The following is a 20,877-nucleotide window of genomic DNA, read 5'->3' on the forward strand; positions in this document are numbered from 1 at the left end:
TATATAGTATAAGAAACTAGAGTCTTCTAAATCTAGCTCTAACCCTTAATCTTCTTTTAATCTAATATTAACCCCTTATACTATAATAGAGGAATCTAAATCTTATAGAATAGTTTATTATTATTATTATATTTATAGTTAAGTTTAAGTTTAAGTTTAAGTTTAAGTTTTAGTTAGTTATCTAAAATATCTTATTAATATAATTCCTATTATAATATTTCTTAAGTTCCCTTTATTATTTATAATATTAAGTAGAAATACTAGGGCTTAAGGACTAGATTAATAGGAGGTATATAATATATAGAAGCTAGGAGGAATAAGCTATTAATAGAAATAGCTTCTATATAGTAACTAGAAGTAAGTATCCTCTCTCCTAAATCAAATATTAATATAATATTATAATACTAAATAAGTACTTAATATATATATATTATTTAAGTTTATTATACTAATACTTAATAAGACTAGTTTTAGCCCCTTAACTAGGCTTAAATTAGTATACTATCTTTTATTAGCTACCTATAAGTACCTACTTTATAATAGTATTATATCTATATTAGATCTCTTCTAGGTATTTAGGCTTCTAATTAGGTATATATATTATACCTAAATACTCTTATTTAATATATTAATATAAAGTACTTTATTTCTTAAAGACTTACTTATATATTATTATACTATATAATATAATATTATATATCTTAATATTCTCCTTACTAAGAGTAACTTATAGGTAAGGTAGGGTATATAGATAAAGAACTATATTAAAGTTTATATTACTAAAATCTTTTATTAGGAAATTATAATTTAGCTTATTAGCTATTAGTAATATATAATATATTACTAGATACTAACTAGGGTTATAATTAGGGATTAGTCCTATATAGCTTAAGCTTAGTATATATATTATTTATATATTAAAGAAAGGTTCTTACTATAGGTATATCCCTAACCTAGGTAAGGATTTTAAGAAGTTATAATTTTAGCTTATTTAAATACTATAAGCTAAATACCTAAACTATCTTATATAATAAGTTAGGATATTTTAATAATTAATAGAAAAAGTAAAGAGAAAGGATATCTAGAGAGGATAGATAGAGAGGAACTCTTAGTAATAAATAATACTAATATATATATCTTAATATCTATCTTAGGTATATATCTAAATATATATAATTAGATAATTTATCCTTTTTTTTTTTATATCTATATATATTATTATTAGATATTCTAAGTTTATCTCTAAGAATATTTTTAATTTATTTTCTAAGTTTTTATTAAAAAAAGAAAGAAAAAAAAAAAGATACTAGAAAAAAATAAAGGAAAAAATAAATAGGGAACTAAAGAAAAACCAAAAAAAAAACTAAAAGAAAAACTAAAAGAAAAACTAAAAAGGAATATACTAAGAAATAATATTTCTATTTCTTATATAATAAGGGGAAGATTTAATAAGATCTTTAATAAGTTTAGTCTACTTAGTCTAATTCTAAGTTTATTTTAAATCTTAAGTTATAGACTATGATTATTCTTAAGAATATAGCTATTAATAAGGTTAAGACTATACTTATTAATAAGATTAAGGCTTTATTTATTAATAAGGTTAAGAATATGATTTTTAGTAGGATACTTAGCTTTATATAATAGATACTTAGCTTTATATAACTTCCTATACTTCCTAAGCTTTAATAATAGTTTTAGTTATTTAGGATTATAAGGATTAATCCTATAATTAATCCTATAATTAATCCTATAATTAATCCTACTTAAAAAGATTAGATTAAGTTAATAAAGAATCTACTAAAGTCTTATCTATAGAGTTTATATTTAGGCTTCTTCTAACCTAATCTCTATTACACAACACTCTGTGGTCACAGTAAGTATCATTCGTTAGGGCTTCTACTTACCAAGTAGATACTTAATCCTTAAGTCACCGATTCGCAACCATACCATTACCAGTTAACATTAGGCCTTATACAGGCTCGGGTCTATAGAATAGACTCAAAGGAGGCTATGTCCAAGAGGGTATTGCCTAGTTAAGCTATACTTGGTTTCTAAGTCGAGAGACTAGAGACTAAGGATACCTCTTTCTAGTAGGGTTTATCTTATATAAAACTGATAGGTAAATGAACTGTTAGGTTCTAAGTAATAATATATGGATTGATTGTGAAGAACTAAATATATATAGGTAATGATTATCTTATATATCTAATCCTTCCTATTGCTTAATAAGTCTGGGACTTATTACTTAATATTCTCTAGGCTTATTAGTTGATAAGTAGGTCTTATTACCTAATAAGTTATTATATGATCCTTATCTATAGGATCCTAATACTCCTAGGATCCTACTATTTATATAATACTAGTAGTTATTATTTATTATAGGATATTGGTATTCTTAGGATAACTAGTATCCTATAGAATCCCTTAATTATAGTATATCCTAGGATACTCCTATTTGTGTAATAGTTGTTATTATATAAAACTATAACCTATATATTATTATAGGATATTCTTTTATCTTAGGGATCCCTAATCCCTATAATACTATTTATCTTGTGATAGGCCCTTTCTTATATTACTTTCCTAAGTTATAGTCTTTTTATTGTAATCCTATATTATTCTATATTATTTAGGTATAATAGAATAACCATAGTTCTTAGAATTATACCTTCTATATAACCTATATGTTAGATAATTTAGTTGGGTCTTATTACCCTGTGGGAGTATGACCCTTATAGGTCTATAATATCACCCCCTCCTTTCCTAGATCTTTGCCCTTAAAGATTTTCTTATAATTACCTATCCCTTTATAGGTAAGTATTAACTATTTCTGATTTTTCTTATATTTTTCTGATTATATCTTCTAAGGCTTCTATCTATAAGAATACTTTATCCTAATGTATTATAGATGAGGGTTATTAATCTATTATCCCTTATGATTGTTATATTTATCTTAAGTAAGTATATATTCGGTCTGATTATTTAGATTATTATAGTAGTTATATGAAAGGTGGTAGTAGTATAAAGTATACTATATCCTATCCTACCTATTCTAATACTGAATGGTGTTGTTTAGTTAAAATTTAAGGGGAGATTACTAATAAATATTAGGCTGCTTTTTAGGTTAGCTAGGATATTATAACTACTATAATATATCTTAAGTATTAGGAAGTGTTACTTAAGAAATATACTAGTAACTTTATTACTTATAATTTTAAAGATATTACTAAATTAGAAGAACTTAAGTATTATAAAAAGGATAAACTAGATTAGCTTAAGAAGGAATATATTAATACTAATTATTCTAAAAATAAATATAAAGCTAAGACTACTTTAGCTGTTAAAGAGTATTCTAGTCTTACTAATATTAAGGATACTTAACTTCTTATAACCATATTAAAGGATCCTACTCTAATATAGATAATTATATTTATAGACTAAAATAGTATTAATTTTAATACTTTCTTAGCTACTATCCCTTATAGATCCTCTTTACTTTTTAGTAATATTATTAAACTAGCTAGTAGTAACCCCTTAAGTTCTTAATTAGTTCCTATATATTTTTTTTAATAGGGTACCCTTATTATTTTATTAGGAGTTATTGTTAACTATTTTTCTATTAGTCTACTAGGATTTCTTCTATTTTATATTCCTATTTATTAATATCTTTGATTTTAATATTGGTAGTGATTAGTATATTCTCTAGTACTTTTTTTAGTAGTAAAATATAAAAAACTAGGTATATTTATTTTATATTTTTTGGTAACTATACTTAGTAGTTAATTAGTCTTATCCTTTCTTTAATTATAAAAGGTCCTAATTTTTGGTGGTTAAGTTTCTTATTAGGTTATTTAGTTTTAATATTTCTTTATAGGAGGTATACTCTCTCCCCTTTTTTAAGTATAGGCCCTTCTTTATAGCTTTTATTATAGTGATTTTTTATCTATAGATTAAAGAAGTTAATATCTTATACTATCTAATTATATAATTGCTTAATGTTTGTAGCTAGAATTTATAATAATTCTATTATAGTATGATTACTAATTAGTTCTTTAATAATTATAGGATTATACCTATAATTTATGAAGAATGGTAATTCCTTAGTTATTATATATATTATATTATTATATATAAATTATGTGATTAGTAATAATCCTACCTAGTTATCCTATTAATAATTTATATAGTATCTTAGGTATTATTCTAGTATCTGGTTTATTTACTTAGTTTAGTTATTAGTTTATAGGTAGTAGGTGGTTAAGAGTTTATACTCTATTTTGATCTAGTTTGTAAATAAATATTATATATTTAATATAAATAACTTATCTTAGTTAGATATGATTTTTCTTAGTGATCTATGGTTTATAAAGATATTCCTAATTAGGATATTTACTATTTATTATATATTAATAGTTTTTGTTATTAAAATTATATAGGTATACTTGGTTAGTCTATTAATAATAACTATAATTATATTATATCTATCTAAAATTAGTAGTTTGGTAATAAAGTCTATTATAATCTATTCTTATAGTTTTATTAGTACTTCTAAGTTTTATATTCCTTTATAGGGTTAGTATTATAAGGGCTTATCTTGTTAATAAGTATTATATTACTAAATATAGTTCTTAACTTTTTGGTGTATATTAGGTATATAAAAGTTCTTTATGATTAGCTTAATTATTTTTTCTACCCCTAGGTATCCTCTACTTAGTATATTATAATACTACTAAATAATCTTTTCTTATATTCTTTATAGAATATATACTAATCTATAGATGAGTAGGATTCCTTTATCTAGGATTATCTTTTTATTATTTCCTTTATTAATTATATCTTATAGATACTAGTTATCTTTAGTAGCCTCTTAGATTTATTTAAGCTATATAGTATTTTCTAACTTACTTATTATTATAAGTATCTAATAATTATAGATAAGGTTTCCTTTTTTATTTATCTTTAGTATTATTAGTATTATATCCTTAACTCTAATCTAGTAGTTAGGTCTCTTACTTAATATATCTACTTAGCTATTTATTCTTTTTTTATAATATTTAATCTTATAATTATATTATAAAAGTATCTTAGCTTAGTATACTTATTATTATATAAGTATTTTTATAGTAGTAAAGAATATTAGGTTTATATAGTCTAATTTAATTAATATCTAGTATTTTACTCCCTCTAGGTATAGTCTCTATATTTTAAATACTAATATTATAGCTAGTAGTTCTTTATTATAGATATTATAATTAAGTTTTACTAGTATTATCTTTTATAACTAAAAGGTAATTAATTTAGGTCCTCTAATCTTATTAGTAATAATTTCTTGTGTGAGTTATACCCTAATTATATAGTCTAATATATCTATTTTAACTATAATAGGTAATTCTGGATTGAAGGTATAAATGATTAGTCTTGCTTAGAATAATTCTTTTAGTCCCTTAAATGATTTATTTACTACTTTATCTTATTCCTAAACTTAATCTTTCTTTATTAATTAATTAAATCCTACTATAATCTTACTAAAGCTATTTATACTTCTTTAGTAATAGTTATATAGTCCTAAGAATTATTATACTTCTTTAATAGTTTTAAGTTAAGGTTATTCTAAGATACTCCTAATCTTTTCCTCCTCTATACTAAAACTATTATTGCTAATAATATACCTAAGAAATCTAGTTTCTTATATATAGAATTTATACTTCTTAAGCTTAAGAGTTACTTTAGCTTCTCTAAGCTTTTCTAGTACTTTTTATATATATCTTATATATTCTTCTTCTATTTTAGAGAAGACTAGGATATTATCTAAGTATGTGATAATGAATGTGTTAAGGTATTCTTCTAAAATACTAAAGATAAATTATTAGAAAGATATTAGTATATTAGTTAATCTAAATGGTATGATTATATATTTATAATATCTAAATTTTATTCTGAATGCTGTTTTTTACTTATCTCCTTCTTTGATATATAAGTAATTATATATATTAGTAATATTAAATTTGGTAAACTATTTTACTCTATAAATTCTATTTTAAATCTCTTAGATTAATAGTAATAGATATTAGTCTTTAATAGTAATCTTATTTAGTTGTTTGTAATTTATATAAAGGTATAGCTTATTATCCTTCTTTGGTATGAATAGGATTAGATATCTTATTAGTAATATGGAGTGTTGAATGTAATCTTTTACTAGGTTCTTATTAATATATTCCCTTAGTACCTAAGATTTCTTCTTAGATAACTAATAAATTAGTATATATCTTAGTTTTTTTCCCTTCTAAATTAGAATCTGATGGTTATATAGCCTATACTTTAGTAGCTAGTTAATTAGTAATACTATGAATATATCCTGGAACTCTTAGTATTCCTAAGGTAGTTCTAGTACTCCTTCCTCTATTATATAAAGGGATTTCTTATAGTATACTATAATATATTTTTTAAGTTTATTATTACTTATATTAGGTTATTATTTTAACTCTTTGATGATGCTTATATTATTAGTCTTATAGATCTTATCCTTGGGTTAAAAGATTATATTAGGCTTCTTATCTTATAGTCTTTTATAAGCTCTTGCTCCTAATCTAGTATCTTGGTTTATTAGTGGTTGATTATTTTATTATTAGTTTACTATCTTATATTTATAGTTAATAAAATTAATCTATTAAGTATCCTAATAGATTATTAGATTATAGTATTTAAGCTATAATATTCCTAGTATTATATTGTATCCTCCTAGATTTATAATATTAAACTCTATTAATTCTAGATAGTTTCTAATAATTATAGGTAATAATCTAGATTTATAAGTTATCCTTAGTCTTAGGCTTTCTCTATTAAGCCCTATAATTAGTATTACTCTTATTTTCTAGTATAATTATATCTATAGTTAATATATATAGTATAGATCTATAAAGTTTCTATATACTCCTAAATTAATTAGTATTTTAACTAGTTATAAAAGGATATTTACTTTGATTTTAAGATATATCTCCTACTTAGTAGCTATAAGTTACTAAAAAGCTAGCTTCTACTTAGATAGTTTCTTCTATTTTAGTACTAGCTTAATATAGGCTAATACTATCCTTTTCTAATTATATTCCTTATAATCCTTCTTATAGTAATAATTAATTATTATATATTAGTATTATAGATATTATTTAAACCCTATATAAGTATATAGCTTATCTCTATATAGGTATAATCCTTCTATATTAATTAGTCTTAGCTATTCCTAAAGCTAGTACTTAAGCTTATCCTATTTAACTTTTACTTAGCTTAAAATTCCTTATAATTCCTAGTAAAGTTATCTAACTCTCTCTTTATTATTTATTATAATATTATTATTAATCTTAGGAGATTCTATAAGTATCTATACAGCCTTCTAGGCTTTAAAAGTATTACTTTAGAGTACTATAGTGTTACGCAACGCTCTGTGGTCACAGTGAGTATCGTTCGTTAGGGCTTCTACTTACCAAGTAGACACTCAATCCTTGAGTCGTCGATTCGCAACCGTACCGTTGCCAGTTGACGTTAGGCCTTATACGGGCTCGGGTCTATAGAATAGACTTAACGGGGGGTTCTGCGTCCAAGAGGGTGTCGCCTAGTCAAGCTATACTTGGGTGCTGAGTCGAGGGACTAGAGACTAAGGATACCTCTCCTAGTAGGGGTTTGTCTTGTACGAAACTGATAGGTGAATGAACTGTTGGGTTCCAAGTAACAATGTATGGATTGATCGTGAAGAACTAAATACATGTGGGTAATAACTGTCTTATATATCTAATCCTTCCTATCGCTTGATGAGTCCGGGACTCATCACTTGATATTCTCCGGGCTCATCAGTTGATGAGCGGGTCTCATCGCCTGATGAGTCGTCACGTGATCCTCGTCCGTGGGATCCTGATGCTCCTAGGATCCTGCTGTTCGTACGATACCAGTGGCTGCTACCTATCGTAGGATACCGGTATTCTTAGGACAACTGGTGTCCTGCGGAATCCCTTAATTGTGGTGTGTCCTAGGATACTCCTGTTCGTGTGATAGCTGTTGTCGCGCGAAACCGTGACCCGTGTGTTGTCGTAGGATATTCTTTTATCCTAGGGATCCCCGATCCCTACGATACCGTTTTTCCTGCGATGGGCCCTTTCTTGCGTTGCTTTCCCAAGTCATGGTCTTTCCATCGCGACCCTGCATTATTCTGTATTGTCTGGGTACAACGGAATGGCCATGGTTCCTGGAACCATGCCTTCCACGTGACCTGTACGTCAGACAATTCGGTTGGGTCTCGTTGCCCCGCGGGAGCGCGACCCCTGTAGGTCCGTAACATATAGCTCTATCCATTATTATAGGTCTTAGTTAATCTATCTATTAACTTATAGCTACTAATACCTATATATCTATAGATATATATCCTATATAGCCTTAGGTCTTAGGTTATAGTTCTTCTATAACTATATTTCCCTATATATTATTAGTCTACTTAATTTCTATAAATTTATTACTATTATATCTTTTTACTATCTCTTATATTATATAGAGTTATTAAACCTTCTCTTTATTTTTAAGGCTAGTAATATTATAAGCTCCTTTATCTTAGATAGCTCTAATCTATTATAAATAATTACTCTTATTTTAGTAATCTTATAATATATATCTTAGTTTCCTATAAGAGAAATATAGGTATTATTCCTTCTAATACTTTTATTCTTTATTAGGAAATCTTACTATATTAAGCTCTATAGGTTATAATCTATAGAGATCACTATCCTAAGCCCTTAGTTATAGTTATCTATTATCAAATCAATAGCCTTCTTACCCTAGGTTCTTTTTCTAGTATTTAACTTCTTTCTTTTCTATTTATTAATTATAGTACTAATTATCTATTTTAATAATAAGGTTAATAAGTTAGTTTATAGTATCTAGTTAGTTAATATATACTAACTTATCTTTAATATAGGACTTCAGTCCTTATATATATTATAGAATAAGTATATAATCATCCTAGCCTAAAATAGTAGTAACTTATATAAATTATATAGTATATATACTAATAGAGTTAACTTATTATAGTAATATTAGCTTTCATTTAGTATTAATAGTTATATTAATTTCTCTAAATATTTTATTTATATAATCTAGGAACTTAGTATAGCTTATAAATATATTAGTTATAGTTATACTCCATTCTAATCTAGGCTTTTTATAGTATTCTCTAATATATATTTTAAACCAGTCTTATACTTAGCCTTTTAGATAGGTAGATATAAAGATAATCTTACTTTCTTTACTATTTAACTATTATTAGTTTATATTAAGGTATATCTATATCTATATAAGGAATCCTTATAGTTTTAACCTAGTACTATTAAAGCTTTCCACTTTAAGTAGCTTAACTACTTAGATACTAGTAATTAAAATAGAGGTAATTACTTAAATATCTAGCTACTATAAGTAGTCCCTTATCTTATTAATAACTAAGGTTTAATTCTATCTATTACCTTAAGTACTTTCTATAAAGGCTTCTAAGATTCTCTTCAATTAAGTAAGCTAATTATTTATCTAGTCTTACCAATCCTCATTATTTCCTATAATAGATTATCTCCTACTAATTAATATAGTAGGTACTATTTTTATATAATATTCTATAAAGATAGGATAATTAATATATTACACAACACTCTATAGTTATAATAAGTATTATTTATTAGGGCTTCTATTTACTAAATAGATACTTAATCCTTAAGTTACTAATTTATAACTATACTATTACTAGTTAATATTAGGCCTTATATAAGCTTAGGTCTATAGAATAGACTTAAAGGGGGCTATATCTAAGAGGGTATTACCTAGTCAAGCTATACTTAGTTTCTAAGTCAAGAGACTAGAGACCAAGAATACCTCTTTCTAGTAGGGTTTATCTTATACAAAACTAATAGGTAAATAAACTATTAGGTTCCAAGTAATAATATATAGATTAATCATAAAGAACTAAATATATATAGGTAATAACTATCTTATATATCTAATCCTTCCTATTACTTAATAAGTCCAGGACTCATTACTTAATATTCTCTAGGCTTATCAGTTAATAAGTAGGTCTTATCGCCTGATAAGTCATCATGTGATCCTTATCTATAGGATCCTGATACTCCTAGGATCCTGCTATTTATACAATACCAATAGCTGCTACCTATTGTAGGATACTAGTATTCTTAGGACAACTAGTATCCTACAGAATCCCTTAATCATGGTATATCCTAGGATACTCCTGTTCATGTGATAGCTGTTATTGCGCGAAACCGTGACCCATGTATTATCGTAGGATATTCTTTTATCCTAGGGATCCCCGATCCCTACAATACCGTTTATCCTGTGATAGGCCCTTTCTTGCGTTGCTTTCCTAAGTCATGGTCTTTCCATCGCGACCCTACATTATTCTGTATTGTCTGGGTACAACGGAATGGCCATGGTTCCTAGAACCATGCCTTCCACGTGACCTGTACGTCAGACAATTCGGTTGGGTCTCGTTGCCCCGCAGGAGTGCGACCCCTATAGGTCTGTAACAACCTCTAGCTAAGCTTTCTTAGCCTATATTCTTTTAAACTTATCTTAGATATATTCTATTCTAGAAGGCTAAATAAACCTACTTATAATAAGCTAACTATCTCTAATTACCCTTTCTCTTACTATAGATACTAGGGGGCCTACTAATATTATTAATAAAGAAAAAAGAGGTAAAAGATTATTATTAAGAGAGCTAAGGAGTTCTATAATATATAAAATATAAGAATTAAGCTTTAGCTCCTTATCTTTAATCTCTATCTTAATCTCTATTTTAATCTCTATCCTAATCTCTATCTTAACCCTCTTATTACTTCTATCTACTTCTAATATCTTATATTAAATAATAATTATAAAAATATTATATTTATCCTTTAGCTTAGTAAAGCTAAATTTAAGAAGATTAATAAATTTATACTTATTATCCTTTAAATTCAAGATAAATAAGGGCTTTTTAAGATTTCCCTAAACTCTAATTATAAGTTATAGTTTATTAATTAGCTTATAATATTTATATAGGAAGTTAGCTAAGACTACTAAAAAAAGATCCTTTTTAATAAAATCTTTAAAATTATTAATTATTTAACTTTAGAAGGAATAAAAGATAGTTATTAGAATTTAAATATTAAATATTAGGCTTTACTCTTTAATTAATAACTAAGAGATATATACTAAGTTCCCTTAGACTCTTCTAACTATTTAAAAAGAGTTTTTAAAAGTAGAAGGATAAAATAACCTAAAAATACTAAAGAGTACCTAGTTAAATTAGCTACTCTACTTATACTATCCTATTTAAATATTAAAAGGCTAAGATAATACCTTAATAAGCTAGCCTAGATATAGTCCTATAGATATACTCTTACTAAATATAGTTTATTAATCTAGATTTAAAGCTTTCTCTAGTATTCTATAAAGTAGAATACTAGTTTATTAACCTAGGTTAAAAGCTTTCTTTAGTATTTTATAAAATAGAAAGCTTATTATAGTTATTATATTTATTATACTTATAAGGACTAAGAGATAAATCCTAGTAGTTAGATTAGAATTATTAAGATATAATCTAGCTTCTTAGATTTAATATAGTACTCTATAAGTTTAATCTTTCTAGTATAATTAGATTAATACTATTATTAAAGCTTAATATTTTAAAATATAAGATAAATAAGAAGGGATAAATAAAAGAGAAAGAATAAATAAGAAAGAGGAAATAAGAAGGAAGAGAGAAAAAGAGTATTTTATATTTCTAGCTAGATAATTTTAAAATATCTCTCTTTTTTAATAATAAATATTATTTCTAATTTTCCTTAGATAGTATTATATAATATTTTTAAGTCTTTATCTTATATATCTAGTATATATTAGGTATATAGGGACCTAGGTATTAAGTTAAGATCTCTTATAAATAAAGAACTTTAGCTCTTATCTAGATTTATAATATAGATATATATAATATTAAAGTTCTAGATATTCTTTATAATATAATCTTAAAAGGTTATAAGGAGTGAATTTATAATAGGATAGCTAATCTAGGTTAAATTCTATCTCTTATAATTATAGATAATATTATTTTAATATCTTATATAAGAGATATTTATTTTAATCCTAATCCCTAATATTTTACTCTTAAAACTTATAGATTTAGAGTAGATTAATAGAGATTATAAAATCTTATTTATTTTATAAAAGGTTATAATAAAATATCTATAGCTTTCTAAAATATTTATAAGTATTCTTCTTTTATATTTAGATTAAATACTTATTCTAAGTATTAATATATAAATTAATTACTAATCTTATAATTAATATATAGATTATAAGGAATATAACTTAATTAGGTATATTTATATAAATATATTTATAATCTTCTTATAGTTTTTAGAAGTAATACTAAATATAGAGTTAGTTATAAAAAACTACTTAAGGTAAATTTAAATATTTTTTTATATAGTAGATAAAGGTATAAGATTTTAAAAGCTAGGACTAAAAGGCTTTAATCTTTTAGTTATCTATATTTTATCTAAATTAATAATATTAGTTAAATTCTATTTTAGGATTATTTACTTAATAAAGAGTATAATATATATTATTAATTAATATTATTTTTAATCCTAAATCTAATTAAATAATCTTAGGCTAGTAGTATTAAGTAGTAAATATAGTAAGATACTAAGAGATAATACTTATTATTATATAAGTATTATACCTAATATAGATCTAGATAATATATTAAGAGAAACTATTAATTATAATATAAACCTTAATCCTAAAGTTTATTAATTTTATATAGCTATTAGTATATTATATAAAGTTTAGACCTAATAAGATATATATCTTATATATATATTAGAGATTATAAATCTAGGTTTTTAGAGTATTAGGATATAGAGTATGATATATATTAAATATTTGTTTTATTAGGAAGTTATATCTATTTACTTAAAAATAAGTATATAATAGACTTTTCCTATATCTCTTAATTTTTCTAAGTCTAATTTTATAGATAAGGATCTAGGTAATTTATATTAATTATTATTCTTACTAAATAGAATAGTCTATTTGATAAGGAATTCTAAGCTATATTCTAATCCTTTAAAGACTTTATTTAGAAATAGGTAGATTTGTTTGATTATAATAAAGAATATCCATAACCTTATTATCTAAAAGACTAATCTTAAGGATAAGCTTTTTAATATAATTATAGAGAGTAGTATTATTAAAACTAATAGATTTTTGATAGGATCCCTATACTTTTAAGTAGTTTCAAAGTATACGAGTTATAGTTTTGATCTAGTAGGTAGTAAAAAGGAGATTATAGACTTTATCTTATGTCATTCCTCATTATAAATAACGTAGAATATCGTCTTTATGACTCTCAAGATCAATCTTCGATAGCATCATGAATAACTAGAAAGAGATAAAAAGGGGGTTGTACTTCGTTGGGATTGTAGTTGCACTTTGTTGGGATTTTAATTCGAAAATTACAAAACCTATACGTTTGGATAGGGCGGTGTGTTAGGCGGTAATGTCAAATTCTCTATTTTCCGGATGGCCGTTATTCCCGCCAGTAGATGTGGCGTTCCACCGGAATGTAAACCTAATGTGGAAATGGGAGTCGCAAAATCTTTCTGCAGCCAATACAACGATGACATTGACTACTATGTAATTGGTGATGAATCCATATTTGAGTATTTTAGCATAGTTTCTGAGGATTTGCCTCTCAAGAAAGGTTTGCTCGAGTTCTACTACTCGAATCCGAACTGGGCAAATCTCATGCTGATTGTGTCGATGAGAAGTAAAACTGGTGAAAATTCAAACCGCGCTGTTACCCAGTTCCAAAAGCCTGTAAAAGTTGGCTTGTCAATCGAAGTGCTGAGTAAAAATGACAGAGTAAATGTCCCATTTGGATGGCAGAGCGAGGCTCGCAGCATTTGGATACACCTCGAGCACTTTCTTTCATTAATATTGATAATATGATATAACATTGTAGTAATATAATATTGGTAATATAATATTAATACAATGTTATATTATACTGATTTAATAATTACAAATCAGTAACATCTAATTATTTTTGGCTGGGCCGATGCCAAGTGCCCAAGTTTCCTTGAGGCTAGGCACCAGTGGATTGCCCTCCCTGGACCGGTATCATCGCCCGTAGGTCTTTAACCTCATGACGGAACGGACCTGAATTTGTCATGACCTTTTGAAGCAAGGTTGTACCTTTCATGGAATGGAAGTTGATTGAAACGTAGTGATCAACTTCTGGTAACCACGGAATGTGCGATTTATCATGCCGCTGCTTCGAGATATGCAGTGTGTCCGTGGCGTCCAGTCTGTTTATTAACCCATCGACTTCGGTATTTGAGACAGAACTTGGAATCGCTGCAAGCGGCTGGAACCCATAGATAAGCCATGTTCGAAGGAGCCCTGTCGAGGCGCTCTTGCGTGAGTTGAAAGTTCGTGCCAGAGCTGGGAGCACGTCTTCCCTGTACCTGAACCGCTCTCTGTCTTTGAAGCGTAGGTCGTCGGCAATGAAACGTAGGGCGATTTCGAATCTTTGATTGGTTCTCTCGCACCCACCGTAAGATTTCGGACCAACCGTCTTACGGTGGGTGCTAGGTTGTCGGCATCATCAGCTTGGTGTTGAGACGCTGAAACAGAGCGGACCAAAATTGGGCGATGGACTTTGAATCTCGCAGGGTAACATCGGCTGCAGAACATCTGAGTTCATATATGTCTTCAAAGACCAACCCATTTGCATATCTTTGTCTTGCTAAGAATAGTATCAACTTCCGGAAGCCAAGCACGCTATGCCATTTTGAATCGGTAACAGCTGCCCCCGTCCCAAGACGCCATAATCCTCGATAGACTGTATGGAATAGGCAGGGTAGCAACGTTAAACTAGCAAGTATCCATATTCAAAATAGTCAACAAATAGGTGATGACAAGTAAGGGATATCTGATGCAGAAAAAAACCAACGGACTACTTGAAAAGGACGTAATGGGAGTAATGAAACTTCACAAAAAGGAGTTAGCAGAGCTCTCCCGACTTGAAGAGGTTTCCTGGCAACAGGTCAACCAATCTGGTTTAACTTCATCCCTTTAGGGTTCTGTTGAGGGCTGAAGTTTCACTTTTCGAGCACCGACACCGTTCTTGGTGTAACATTTGTCGAATAGCGAGAACAGAGCAACGTTGGTAGAAGGATTGTTACCAATGTGTATTTGTCTCTTTTCCATGTTCCTTGTTTCCCAAACACCATATGGTAGACAGATGCAGATATCTCCCTCCTCTGCGACATAATTTTTGCGCATCAGCAAACAGACACCCACATCTCCTCGACCACGCTTACCGCTGCCGCATCGATGCGTGGCGCAGAACATCTGTGTTGATTTTCACAAAGGAATTTTTTTGAGCGCAACCAGGGAGAGCGTAGATGTTGGTAGCTCATTGATGATGACATCTAATTTGGTTGTAGCTCCCACATGAACTCGCTTCTTTTAAGAAAAGCTCTTGACGTCGTTAGTCACAGAACCGCAGCCATGACTGGCAGGTATGCAGGCCCCTATTTGTGAGACGCGACGAACGGAGCCATGGGGTGGGTGAGAGACAAAGTAGCGTCAAGGCTGCGGGGGAGTCGATGAGGTGGCTGAGAGGTAAAGTAGCATCAAGGCTGCGGGGGAGTGTTGATTGAGTAATGATTCGTTGGTCGGAGATTCAAGGAGGATGTTCTTCGAGATTGAGAGAGCATGATGCCCGAGTGTTGGGGCAGTATGTAGTGAGATCGAATGACTCAGAGCTGGTGTAGTGTTGGAACTGGAATTCTGTCGCAGTATCTCGAGAGTGAGATTTCAAATGAGAGAGTATGGACTGGGGAGATCAAGTTAAATCGTTGATGGCAAGACAATAACGAAGTGATGAGAGAAGTAGTGGATAGGAAGGGGAACCCTTGAAAAGAAGGAAGAAAGATATATGAGCTAAGGAAGGATCTGAGTCTTGGAGCTTGGTGAGGTCGTGAAGTTCTCTGACCAGGTTCACTTACCTGAACGGAATATTCATCTCTTTTGATGAATGTTTATTATTGGGAGGATTATTCAACAAGAAGTTTGCATCCCAGGCTTATATGCTTCAAGGTTGTCATGTAATTTATAATGATTGATCACGCAGAAATGAAATATGATACACGAAAAATCGGAAGTTCACAACCAGTATGAACCCCTTTGCCCAGCAAAGGTGAGGTTAGAAATAAGTCTCTGAATTCCGCAGCCAGTGCGGTACCTCAATATTAGCTGACTCCCAGCAATCTTCTTCACAAGCGGGATACCATTCTTCCAACGGCAAGTCGAAGTCATGAACTGTTTGTCCAACCTCAGTTACGGCAAGTAGGATATCCGCCTCCTTGGCCAAATTCTCAAGCCTGACAGCCAGATTGTAGATGCCGCTATTTGTCATTTCATAACAAGGACTGTAGGCACTGCACGGGTCCGTATCTACCAGGTGCAAATAAGCATCGGATGGCGATAGTAGCGTGACCTTCAAAACAGTATCTTCGTGAGTCAAAGTGGCAGACTTTTTGCCGCTACCGATCTTCACGGTGGCTGTAGTGTGCCAGCTTGTCGCGACATCGACAGCACTGGATGCGCGGACTTCGTCGCGAATAATTATTTGAGAGCCATTTGTGAATGCAACACCCCGCATCACGCTCGTGGTCACGTTCGAATACGCACTTGTCAAATTTGTGATTCCAAAGCGGCTAGAGCTGTCGAAGCTGCCTGCCCACAGCAGAGAGTTGTTGGATGAAGGGATTTGGTTGGCAAAATGCAACTCGGTTTGGGTTTTCTCTGATATGCTGAGGGTATTTGCCCCTTCAGTTCTGCATCGATAGTAAGTCCAGCGTTTGGGGGCTTCAAAGTAATCAGTTAGATCATAACTATCGGATCCTAAAAGCTCTGCCCAGCGATAGCCGTTATAATCGATAACAAAGGAACCAGCATCAAGATGTCCATGTGAGCGCCCTTTGAATCCAGCTGTCAGCCCAAAAAACCAGGCGCTAGAGTTCTCCCAGGACGTGCGATAGGTCATGGCTCCTACTCCACGGAACTGATCATACAGCTGCATCGTCGGCAACAGGTTTGGAGTCATGAGAGATGAGTTGTAGAAAAGGAAGGCCTGGAAGGATGAAACTTCTGATGAATCAAAGCGGGAGAGCATTCCTTGGAGCCACTGAGGCTTGTTGAACTTCTGTGCCCAATATCCAACACTCCAAAGGCTGTCTGCATTGCTGAATTCCCAGGACCCATCTGCCCAGCCAAAGCCTCCGACATTACCGAAGGTGTGTGTGAGCCAGGCACCAACGTTACTCATTCCAGATAAACCCGAGATACCTAGATCGTCACCCAGGGCAGTGTCCAAAGACCCCATCATCAGGCCCAGGAAGATCCCAGCATATGTACCGTATGAGTATCCTTCGACCCAGCCACCATCGGGGGCATATTGTTCCAAGGAGGTATTCAACTTGGGGAACGAGAATTCAAGTATCTCATGCGCAAGTTTAGGGTGGGCTTGTCCAATTGCCAGAGTAGCCATAATTAAGGAACAATGAGTGACCTGCGCCCAGTTATTTGTGTGTTCACTCCATGAATTTATTGAGGAGTTCAACGCAGGTAGAAACGCCAGTTCTATGATAGCAGCTTGGATCTTTTTGCGATGCGCCACGGTCAACGTGTCGTAAATCCAGTCGTATCCAAGAGACACCGTCATGGCAATATCCGCAGTATCCATGTAGTCGGAGGGGTCCCAGTCGGGGAGATTCGCGAGTAAGAGAATACTCTCGGCAACCCAGTCGGAGTAAGTGGTGTTTTTGGTCAAAAGGTAGGTTCCGGCAACTGCACCAACGTCCATCCGAATAGAACTTGACCAACTCTCGGCGGATGTGATGGACAAAGGGCTAGCCACTGTGACGTCGGCGCTGCGTTGAATACGGGCAAGAATGTCTTGGTAGTAGGTGTCGGTTTTATTCATGGAAAGGACTGCGTCAATTCTCTTCTCATTGAATATAAGTCGCGGATGAGATGGAAGAGCAGCATAGTCAATAGTGACTGCCATGACCGCCGCCGCGAGCCAGGCGAAGATAATGAGCCGATCCATGATTTGAAGATGCATAGACGAGTGAGAATCGTGCGATACAATCACATTTGAAAGACAAGTTTTCGGTGTATACGAAATCAGAAGTTGACATTTTCCAAAGTTGCCTGCTAATTAGCGCTAAATTGTCTCCCGCGTTGGACAGGGGCAGACTAGTTCGAGCCTCCATCTCGAGTTAATGTCGCTCGCGTTGAAATTGGCGAAAAATTAGCCGACGTATTCTGAAACAAAAAGAATGACCAGGAGCTTGCATAACGTGATTTATGCGGGGATGCAGGGGTTGTGAATACTCGTGACGCGTGTACATAATCGTAGTCAAGCAGAAGTTGAGATCTTCCAGGGGTATTTTTCAGTCGTCGAAATCATAGAGGTTTAATATCAATAGGGAAGAAACAATGGCACTTGTTATCATTTCGGTATGCACAAGGTACATTGAGACGCATCTGTGACATGATTCGCGCTTTTTCTTGGGAAGTTAGAAGGTCAAGTTTGGTGGGTCCCTGAATCTCATCTCAAACGTCTCAGCTAAATTGCTTGCCCCACCCAGCCCCACTTGCTGTCATGTGCCGATCCAGGAACTCATCTCCCGTAGTAAGTTGTAACCGGCATTTAAAAACATTAAAATAACTGGAGGAATTGGTACTGATGAAGCAATATGCTAAAAATGTTGTGTATTAAAATATACACATGTTGAAAATTCCTTGAGTTTATTCGTACTATGATTTTAAAGTTGTTCGGCGTTAACCGGATTTATGATCAGGCACCCCTAACAGGGAGAAACGCTTCCCAACTGACACCGACTTAGCAAACGCCTCAGCGGCTCAGCCATTTCCCCATCTTCAGTCATCTAATATCTGTGCATTCGATCCCCAACCTGAGAATTAATACCATGCAGCCCTCCGAGATCGCTAGCGCCGATGAAGATTGGCTGATTGACCTTTGCCACGGGTGTCAAAACGAGGGTGGAATGATTGGAGGTGAAAAACACGGCTACAAAGTCATCAAGATTTCCGACCAGGTCGTAGTCAAATACGGATATGTTCAGGAATCCGAGGCAGCTACACAAGAGGCTGCATTCAATGCGGTAGACCAGAACATTGTTCAAATCCCTGAAGTCTACCGCTACATCGAATCCAATCGATCTTCACAACCAGTGGGATATCTCTTTATGGAGCATATTCACGGTCGCACTCTCGACAAGGTTGATCTCAATGTGCACACTGATATTCCTTCACGAGTGGTGAAAATACTTGAGCATCTTGGTCAGATTCGAAGTGCGGATTCGATACCGGGCCCTGTGAAAGGCGGGGAAGCTATGGGATATATCTTTGGCGACGAAGGTGCGAAAACGGCGTTCACTTCATTGGAGCACCTGACTGCCTACATGAATAAAAGGCTGCAATATCGGAACGACTCTATTGATCTGGAGCCCTACGACCAGAACTTAGTGCTGTGCCATGGTGACATCTGCCGAAGAAACATAATTATGAAGGAGGATGGCGCCCTTACTCTCCTTGATTGGGGATACTCCGGGTTCTACCCTCGATTTTTCGAGCTCGCCACCCTCTCATGCGTGCTGCCTTACGACAAAGAGTTTCAGCCACTTGTCAAGAGAGAGTTTGAGGAAGTATTAAACTTGACCGACCAAGAAAAGCAGGACATGAAGTTCACACTCTGTGTCCGAGGCGCAAATCTCAGATGGTCTTTGTAAGCAGCAGACTCTCGTCCCTCACATGTGCAATTTTCGGGATACATATACTAATAGTCTGAATCAATAGCGATGAGCCTGCGCAGAGCTACGAGGAAACATGCGATAAAATATACCGAGACGCCCTTGCGAGTAATGCAATGCTTGCAAAAAAGCTCGAACTTGAAGAACCTAAAGTCTCAGATCCTGCCATAGAAACAAAGGTTTGAAGGAAAGCTTCAAATTTTCGATTTCAGCTGTGGGAAAAAAAGAGCATTGAACATTGAATTTACTGGACGTGAAAAAATGGGCCTTGAAACATTTGAAAGTTATAAAATCACGAGTTTCTAAAGTTCAAGGTATCAATAACACATATAGATAGGAAATTTAATGATTCCAGATTCCGATTTCTATATCCTACCGACAAGTGCCTCCATAGCAAAATAATAATTGATCGATCTTCGCGGACAAGTGAATAATTGGCGCTACGGACAATATCGCTCGGGGACATAGGGAGAAGAGTAAGAAAAAAGATAGGAAGCAAGCAAGCACTGGATATCTAGAGGGCGTCACTTGACCCCTCTCTAACAACATTGGGGTTTTCTGTTGCTAGTTGACCATTTAAGCTGTGCCTCAAGGAGCCCACGAGCCATTATGTGTCCTAGCTTCAGATCCTTATCGAGGAATACAGGGCCTGCAATTGGGTATTTTGATCTACTCAAATTCGCAATGATCCCTTTGCGGTGAGAACTGGTGCAGTATTGGAGCCGTTTGCTGAGAGGACTTGGCGGTTCTCATTCTGAGGCTATCATAACCCGCAACAGCGATTGGCTGACTAGCCTCCACAGCAGAGTAACTTTCGGATCTATCCGTTACTTAAGTCTTGGCAGCGCTGGTTGCAAAATTGTGTTTGCAAACTTTGAATACATGAATTTACCAAAATGAAGAGAAAGGCCGTCAAACTTCAAAAATTGAATTGCAGAATTCT

General features: G+C 32.0%; 3 protein-coding genes across 3 annotated transcripts; 1 reads left to right on the plus strand and 2 right to left on the minus strand.

Annotated features, from left to right (window-relative positions):
- Positions 1–15,162: 15,162 nt before the first annotated feature.
- N7466_010017 (uncharacterized protein) lies at positions 15,163–15,441 on the minus strand (the record flags this gene model as incomplete). Its single annotated transcript, XM_057169406.1, has 1 exon — positions 15,163–15,441. One exon carries the CDS (start codon positions 15,439–15,441, stop codon positions 15,163–15,165), a length of 279 nt encoding a protein of 92 aa, XP_057016797.1.
- An 856-nt stretch (positions 15,442–16,297) lies between these two features.
- Positions 16,298–18,205, minus strand: N7466_010018 (uncharacterized protein; the record flags this gene model as incomplete). The annotated part of the gene is made up of 1 exon (XM_057169407.1): positions 16,298–18,205. The coding sequence occupies one exon, from the start codon at positions 18,203–18,205 to the stop codon at positions 16,298–16,300; it is 1,908 nt and encodes a 635-aa protein (XP_057016798.1).
- An 886-nt stretch (positions 18,206–19,091) lies between these two features.
- N7466_010019 (uncharacterized protein) lies at positions 19,092–20,119 on the plus strand (the record flags this gene model as incomplete). The annotated part of the gene is made up of 2 exons (XM_057169408.1): positions 19,092–19,909; positions 19,981–20,119. The coding sequence occupies 2 exons, from the start codon at positions 19,092–19,094 to the stop codon at positions 20,117–20,119; spliced, it is 957 nt and encodes a 318-aa protein (XP_057016799.1).
- Between the last annotated feature and the right edge of the window lie 758 nt (positions 20,120–20,877).

The sequence above is a fragment of the Penicillium verhagenii genome (genome assembly GCF_028828195.1).
Source record: "Penicillium verhagenii strain IBT 33310 chromosome Unknown utg000010l_segment0_segment0, whole genome shotgun sequence".
Lineage (NCBI taxonomy): Eukaryota > Fungi > Ascomycota > Eurotiomycetes > Eurotiales > Aspergillaceae > Penicillium > Penicillium verhagenii.